This window comes from Raphanus sativus, chromosome 6 (assembly GCF_000801105.2).
Source record: "Raphanus sativus cultivar WK10039 chromosome 6, ASM80110v3, whole genome shotgun sequence".
Taxonomy (NCBI): Eukaryota; Viridiplantae; Streptophyta; class Magnoliopsida; order Brassicales; family Brassicaceae; genus Raphanus; species Raphanus sativus.
Genome location: NC_079516.1, coordinates 23,884,325 through 23,892,883, shown reverse-complemented (window position 1 = coordinate 23,892,883; position 8,559 = coordinate 23,884,325). Strand labels below are relative to the sequence as shown.

The window sequence follows — 8,559 nt, the reverse complement described above, 5'->3', positions numbered from 1 at the left end:
GAGGGAGAGAGGGAAAGAGAGAGAGATCACAAATTGGTTTTCCTAAATTTTTGCATATATTTTTTTCAAATATTTATTTCTCCTAAATAATATACAAACTATAACAATTAATGAATATTTAAATATTAATATAAATTTTATATATTTGATACATGTACTCGCTCTCCACCAAATAAGCTTTAAAGTTTTTGCATACTGATAAAAAATTACAAATTTTGATTTAATTTCTCTCATTTCCCTGAAAACAAAAACAAATACAATAAAAAAATTAATACTGCAGAATATAAATCGTCAAATATCAAATTACATTTACTTTTTACATTAAATCTTGAAAACATCATTTAAAATGAATCAATTTTTTTCCTTAAATAGTCACTTAAATTGATACAAAATAGTAACATAATAATAAGGAATAGGATAGTGAGATAGTACCGGCAAAATAATTTTACCTGGCTGAAAAAACTTTCTCAGAAATCGCAGAAATTCTATGTAGTTTTTGGGCAAAATTCCGAATGTAAAAGCGTATTCTCTCCATCATAGATAAACTGTTTGCCATCAAAATAAAAGTAGTAAACCGCGTGAATCTTGTTAAGGATTTTTATTCAAACCCCCTCTTTGTTCAACAGAACGCCCATCAGCTTCACATGTTCAAACCACAAGTAATAACATTGATTTTCCTAAAAATTTGCATATTTTTGGCCAAATTTACTTCTTCCTCTAAATATAATATAAACCAAAAACTCTACCACTTGATCTAAATTACATGGACAGTCGATAAAAGAAAATATAACCAAAAATCCATCTTATATTTTTTCAATCATAACATAAATATATCACCGTTAAAATAATATATATAAAATAAATATAAATAAATAAAATATAATTACAACTATTTTTACATCAACTTATATATCATATTTTGTATAAATAAAAGAATATTATCAAAATTAATTGTAAGTGAACATTAAAAAATACAAAACTAAATCAATACTAATCAAATAAAAACTTTTATTGATAGTTAAATAACTAATTAAATTTATTGGTTCATTAGATTAATTGAAATATTGATTTTTAACACTTTAATGTATTTTAACAAAAAATTACAAAGTCCAAATTATTAGAATTTGTATATTTAAATAAATATTTATTAAAAATAAAGGATATGTTTAAATTAAATAATTATTAAATATAATACAATATAAATATAAAAGTTATTTTTATAAAATGTAATTTTAACTCTACTGAAATTTAAATAAAATCAGACAAAAAATTAAACAAAAAAAGTTTAAAAAATACATTTATGCTTTTTTTCCAATCGGTATAGTTAAAATATGAAAATAATAGTGTTGAAATGTAAACTAGTTTTTTAACATGATAAAAAATAAAAATAAAAATTGTTTTTATGTATGCCTTAGAAAAACTCTTAGTATTTTTTTTTAAACATGACATTTTTTAAAACTGAGATTACTTAAAACCGGATCAATTTAATTTATCGGTTTAAACAAACCAAGTAATAATTCGGTTTATACTTCCCTTGGAAAAACAGAGGACAAAAACCTCCTCGCTTTGAAACTGAGAGAACCTAAAACCCTAAAAAGGTACTCGCTTTTCTCTGCCTTTCTACAGTTGGAAACAGTGTTCGCATGAGTCTCTCTTCTGGGCAAGCTTCGAATTCGCCATAGTTTTCCTGTATGCCAATTACTCTGTTTACCTGTAGTTTAAAAGAAGAAGCTTTACTCTGTTTTCTATGGCGGGGATTCTCCGAAACGCCTCTTTACTAAGACGCTCTCTCTTCTCCTCTGAGGTATTGCTTAATTGGGTCGCCAAATGTTGTCTCTTTGTTGTCAAATCTGCTTATTGAGAAGGTTGCCGTGAGGGTTTTTTTTGCAGGTGTTTACTAGAGGTGTGGTTGGCACATCGTTTCAGCTCCGAGGTTTTGCTGCTAAAGGTTAGTTAAAAGCTTTTACCTTTGTGTCTATTGAATTGGTTTTGATGAAGTTCGTTGACGTTCTTACAGCCAAAGGCATTGTCTTTTTTTTTTCTTTTGAAGCTAAGAAGAAGTCTAAGTCAGATGGAAATGCATCATCTGAGGAAGGTATGTCGAAAAAGGAGATTGCTCTCCAGCAAGCACTTGATCAGATTACCAGTTCTTTTGGCAAAGGCTCCATCATGTGGCTCGGTCGTGCTGTTTCTCCTAGAGATGTCCCGGTTTACTCTACCGGGTCTTTTGCTCTTGATCTAGCATTAGGAGTTGGTGGCCTTCCTAAGGTATCTTTCCTCTAGAATATGTCTTCTTGTTATTTTTAGATTGGTTCCTTTAGTGGTAAATAGATTGGTCTGTGTATCCTTTGAATGGTCCTGTATTACTACTGGTCTCAGGTTTTGGGTTGCTTCTTATTGTTATGCTTATGTATACTCAATATAGGGACGTGTTGTGGAGATATATGGTCCTGAAGCATCTGGAAAAACAACACTTGCTCTTCATGTTATTGCTGAAGCACAAAAACAAGGAGGTTAGTACATGTTTCTTTGCAGAACCATATTGGGAGTTGAAGGTGTGAGCTTTCTAAAGATTAAAGAATGTTTCTTTGCTGTACAGGAACATGTGTATTTGTAGATGCTGAGCATGCTCTTGACTCGTCACTTGCTAAGGCAATCGGTGTAAATACAGAGAACCTGCTTCTATCACAGCCTGATTGTGGCGAACAGGCTCTTAGTCTTGTGGACACTTTAATCCGAAGTGGTTCGGTTGATGTTATTGTTGTTGACAGTGTAAGTAAGGTGATTCTTATGAGATGTAATAATGGATCAATGCCTTTGGTCCGAGCTCTATAGATCTCTCCTCACTGTTTCATGTGTTTTTTTTCTGACAGGTGGCTGCTCTTGTACCTAAAGGAGAACTTGAGGGAGAGATGGGGGATGCTCATATGGCTATGCAAGCAAGATTGATGAGCCAAGCTTTGCGTAAACTGAGCCACTCTTTATCGTTATCGCAAACTCTTCTCATCTTTATAAACCAGGTATTGAACTTCTGTAGCTGAGATTTGTAGATAAAATTGTACCTCTTATGAGAATGTATCTTGTTTTCTATTCAGGTGAGAGCAAAGCTTTCTACGTTCGGAGGATTTGGAGGTCCAACAGAGGTAACATGTGGTGGCAATGCCTTGAAGTTTTATGCTTCTATGCGTCTGAATATCAGGCGAGTGGGACTTGTCAAGAAAGGCGAAGATGTAAGTATCCAATACCTACCTTTACTGCATCTGCTTGTGTTTGAAACTGTGTATACTTGTGTGCAGACAATAGGAAGTCAAGTTGCTGTAAAGATAGTGAAGAACAAACTTGCACCGCCGTTTAGAACAGCGCAGTTTGAGCTTGAGTTTGGGAAAGGGATCTGCAAGGTCACGGAGATAATCGAACTGAGCATTAAGCACAAGTTCATTGCCAAAAACGGAACGTTCTACAATCTAAACGGGAAGAACTACCATGGAAAAGAGGCTTTGAAGAAGTTTCTGAGATTGAATGAACCGGTTCAAGAAGAGCTTATGACCAAGCTTAAAGAAAAGCTTATCGTTGATGAGGCTGCAGATAAGGAGTCTGAATCCGAGGAAGAAGAAGATGCTGGTCGAGTTTTGGTTCCATCTGAGAATACAGATGATGAAGCACCAGCTCCTGTTGCTGCTGCTGCTACTGCTTCTGCTGTAGTTGAGTCATGATCAGTCACCTCCGGTTAAGGATGATATTTTTCGTTGGGTTTGGAGTTTTTTCCGGTTTAATGTGGATTGGGTTCGGTTTTCACTCTCCCTGTGTAATGTAGTGTGAGCTAAATCTATTTTATCTGATGTGACATGAATTAGATCTTGTATTTCGATGAAGATGTGCAACAGATATGAAGCACCTTAAGATTAAACAAACAATCAATCTAAGGCTTGATGATAATCAGTAGACAAGTGAAGGGTCAAAACTTCTTATAGCTGTAATGACTTTTAGTGTACCCCAAGGTTCAGGACAATACTATTTATGCAATAATGGTGATTAGGCTGGCCGTTTCAGTTTAGACTCGGGTTGGGTTCAAATTCTTTGCACCCACAATTTTAGTTTGGCTCAGATTATTCGGGTCTTAAAGCATACACAACATACAGTATTTGGTTCAGATTTGGACTCGGTTCAAGTTGGATCCGAATTTTTTGGGTCCTAGAAGCACCACAAAGGTGGATTTTCAAGCAGTTTCTTATAATAAAACTAAACTACGTGTTTTATCCATACATATGCACATAATTATTTTACTAATAGTTATTATGTATTATGATTTGAACATCATAATAACTTATTTTTACATCATGTTTACATATTATTTATTATCTTCGAAACTATATTTATCATAAATATTAAAATGTAAAACTATACATTATATCAATATTTCAAAAAATATAAAACAAAACATCATGCCACGTGGCTTTTTTCGAAGAGGATCTCTAAAGCGATGTGAACGCTCCCTAAAGCCTCGGATAGTCCCTTTTATTAGTATAAATATATATGTACTAGGCATTTGGTTGCAGGCATAAAATTATTTTTATTTATTAATATATCAATCTATATTTTGATAAATTATTATCTATGTTATCATAGTTTAAATTGAACAACAAATTATTTATATATGACAAAACATTTCCTCAAAAAAATATTAGTTATTCCGTTTAAAGTTTTTAGAAACTCTCACGCAATTATAAATATTTTTTGAAAAATTCTCTATATCATTGCATTCATTGTTAATAAGCAAATTTTAAATCCACTGAATATTTCATTTTCGATTATAAAAAAAATTATTTAATTAATATTTAGTTATGTTTTTTTGTTTCTTATTATTAAAAATTAAGATAAAAATTATATACGAATTCTTTTTAGTTTTAAAATAAATTTACTTTTGGATAGTTTATATTAACATAATTTCTGAGAAATTCTCTAATAATTTCTGATAAATTATCTAATCAAATCTCCATGAATTAAATATATATCTAATGATTATTGAGTTTGAAGATGGAAAGTTAATATATTATGGTGTTAGTATAGAAGTCTCTTACAAATTATATAAACAGAACTACTAACTGATATTATTGAGAACATGACAAATAAAAATTGTCTAAAATTATGAAAATATGACAAATCAATATAAATAAATTTAACTACTATTTATTATTACAGATGTCATATATATAATTATTTCTTTGTCAAGCATCACTTTTATACATGTGCTGACAAAAAATAATACCATATATATAATTATAAATTTTACAAAATTTTATTTTTCATTTATTATTATTAAGTTTGATATGAAAAATTTAATATATTATGTTGTTTATTTATAATTATTTTTCAAATTATATTGCAAAAGTACCAACTAAAATTATCGAGAACATAAAAATAATCAAAATTACCTAAAATCAATAGAACTCTAGATAAAAGACAACTAGACCTTATTCTATAGATATATAGAAATAAAAATTTAATAAAATCTTATTTAAAGATAAAAAAATTGAAACATTTATTTTCAAAATAATTTTAGGTAACAATTTTTATTTTTTTTTTTTGAAAATCTTTATAAATATGTATCATATCTTTGTGAGTTTGATTTTAAGAAAAAACATGGTTCTTACCTCCATTTTTAATTACAAAAATAAAAGAAAAACTGGAAATTGCTAAACAAATTACAGATAAATAATAGAAACGACGGCGTAATAGTTAGACATAGTGGGAAAAGCACCGGTCCGAATTAAGTGGTGAATGAAGTACCGGTTTGATTTGAGGATAAATCCACTCAAATTTTCAAATATAACTAAACCGTTAACGAGACCGAGACCGACCTAAAAATTAAATTATAACCGTTACGAAAACACGTGTCGCAATAAAAACATGCGTAACAAAAAACGATAATACCTTTTTATTAATAATAAATGAAAGAAACGGGAGAACTTTTTTCTCCCAAATCACAAAAGAAAAATCTGAAGAACTCTCAACCTTCGTAAAGTGTTTCGATCTCTTCCAAACTTTTGCAGAAAATGATCTGATTCATTTATTATAGTAAGTGTTTCGATCTCTCCCTCTCTCTCTGTAAATTGTAATTTTCTTTAAGGATTTTAGACCTCCATTTTGATTTTAGGGTTTCGATCTCTCTTTAGGTCCCGTCCGATTGATTTTGGGTTTCTGGCTCTATTCTAGGGTTTCGTGTGAATCTTTCTCGTTCGATTGATTTTCTTGTTCCTTTGTTGTTCGATTGCAATTTTTGATTTAGGGTTTCGTTCTCTTTAGATTCCATCCCGATTTGTTTGTGTTTCTCGCTGTGTTAGGGTTTCGTGTGAATCTTTCTTCTTCGATTGATTGTCTTGTTCGGTTTATAGTTCGATTGATTTTCTTGTTTTTATACAGATTGGATCCGACCTGTTTGATTTTGGTACTAAAAAGATCCAAGTGTTGTTTGTTTTTAACGTCACAAATTCTTAATCTCACAAGCCCTGTCGTTAGTTAGACAATGGTAAAGAGTTTATGCTATTGTTTCAAAGCTTGCGTCTTTATTTTTTTTGTAGTTTTATTTGAAGGTTCATAATGTGTGTGGTTATGGTGTATCTTACTAGTGTTTTAGTTAGCTTCACAACGAGAAGAAACAGGGTGATCGAGAGAGATGGAAGAGCGTAATGCAAAACAACAACATACACTGGTTTTATAGCAGCAGAATGTTTTTGCAGCGACTCCTCCGTGTGAAACCTGTCATCATTAAGGTAAATAACTCTTTCAAAAACCCAAAGATGGATTGTTTTTGGTTTGTTTTGTTTTGATGTTTTAATTTTCCACTTCAGAACCCCCAATAAGATCTTAGACAGACACTAATCTAATAGTGTTCTGTCAGATTCTTATTTTGGGAACATTGTCCCTTCGCTGCCCCTATAGAAAACATATTACCCACGGCTTAAAAAAAGTCTTTTAAGACAAGAACCGGCTTTTACTAACCCACGGCTTGAAAATGATCTGTTTTTGATTATTTGGATGGATTGGATTATAACGACCAAAAGTCTTTAAGACAAAAGACTAAAATCAAAAACAGATCCTTATTCATTATTTACCCACGGCTTTAAGAAAGATCTGTTTTTGATTATTATAAAGACCAATGGTTAAGAAAGTCTTTAAGACAAGAGACTTGAGAAATCAAAAACAAATCCTTATTTGACTTACACCCACGGCTTGATTGTCCCTTTACTGCCCCTAAAGGAAACTTATTACCCTCAGCTTAAAAAGGTCTTTTAAGACAAGAAGAGGCTTTTACTAACCCACGGCTTGAAAAGGATCAGTTTTTGATTATTTTGATGGATTATAACGACCAATGCTTAAGAAAGTCTTTAAGACAAAAGACTAAAATCAAAAACAGGTCCTTATTTTTTATTTACCCTCGGCTTCAGAAAGATCTGTTCTTGATTATTATAAAGACCAATGGTTAAGAAAGTCTTTAAGACAAGAGACTTGAGAAATCAAAAACAGATTGTCCCTTTGCCCCTAAAGTAAACTTAATACCCACGGCTTAAAAAAGTTTTTAAGACAAGAAGAGGCTTCAGAAAGATCTGTTCTGGATTATTATAAAGACCAATGGTTAAGAAAGTCTTTAAGACAAGAGACTTGAGAAATCAAAAAGAGATCTTTATTTGACTTATACCTACGGCTTGATTGTCCATTTGCCCCTAAAGAAAACTTAATACCCACGGCTTAAAAAAGGTTTTAAGACAAGAAGAGGCTTTACTAACCCATGGCTTGAAAAGGATATGTTTTTGATTATTTGGATGGATTGGATTATAATGCCAATGGTTAAAAAAGTCTTTAAGGCAAAAGACTAAAAGCAAAAACAGGATCCTTATTTTTTAACTTACCCACGGCTTAGAGAAAATGTATTTGGATGAAATGGGAGTATAGGGATCAAGAGTTTAAGACAGTCTTTAAGACAAAAGACTTGAGAAATCAAAAACAGATCCTTATTTTACTGCTACCCACGGCTTACATAGACAAGACATGTCATGTTAATACACCCACGGCTTACAAGTCTTTAGACAAAGATATATAAGACATGTCATGTTAATACACCCACGGCTTAAAAGTCTTTATTACCCACGGTGTAGAAGTCACTAGACAAAGACTGCATATCAAAAACAGTTCCTTATCTTACTGTCCACGCCTTACACAAGTCTTTACACTGTCCACGTCTTACTCAAGTGTTTAAGACAAAAGACAAGAAGAGACTTTACTAACCAACGGCTTAAGAAGGATCTGTTTTGGATGTAGATTATAATGATTAAGAAAGTTTATAAGACAAAAGACTAAAATCAAAAACAGATCTTTTTCTTATTTACCCACGGCTTAGAGAAAAAAACTATTTGGATGAAATGGGAGTATAAGGATCAAGGGTTTAAGAAAGTCTTTAAGACAAAAGACTTGAGAAATCAAAAATAGATCATTATTGTACTTACCCACGGCTTACATAGACATAGACAAGACATGTCAGTTAAAAGACTCACATCTTACAAG

At 31.6% G+C, this 8,559-nt stretch overlaps 1 protein-coding gene across 2 annotated transcripts; it reads left to right on the top strand.

Annotated features, from left to right (window-relative positions):
- The first annotated feature begins 1,549 nt into the window (after positions 1 to 1,549).
- LOC108807255 (DNA repair protein recA homolog 3, mitochondrial) lies at positions 1,550 to 3,866 on the top strand. 2 transcript variants are annotated; one of them, XM_018579516.2, is made up of 8 exons: positions 1,550 to 1,804; positions 1,891 to 1,948; positions 2,051 to 2,268; positions 2,426 to 2,513; positions 2,600 to 2,781; positions 2,874 to 3,020; positions 3,096 to 3,230; positions 3,297 to 3,866. In XM_018579516.2, exons 1-8 carry the CDS (start codon positions 1,748 to 1,750, stop codon positions 3,711 to 3,713), a joined length of 1,302 nt encoding a protein of 433 aa, XP_018435018.1. In that variant the 5' UTR covers positions 1,550 to 1,747; the 3' UTR covers positions 3,714 to 3,866. The 2 variants fall into 2 exon arrangements, with proteins under 2 accessions (XP_018435018.1, XP_018435019.1); XM_018579517.2 differs by having other exon boundaries at positions 1,551 to 1,804; positions 2,600 to 2,772.
- The last annotated feature ends 4,693 nt before the right edge of the window (positions 3,867 to 8,559 follow it).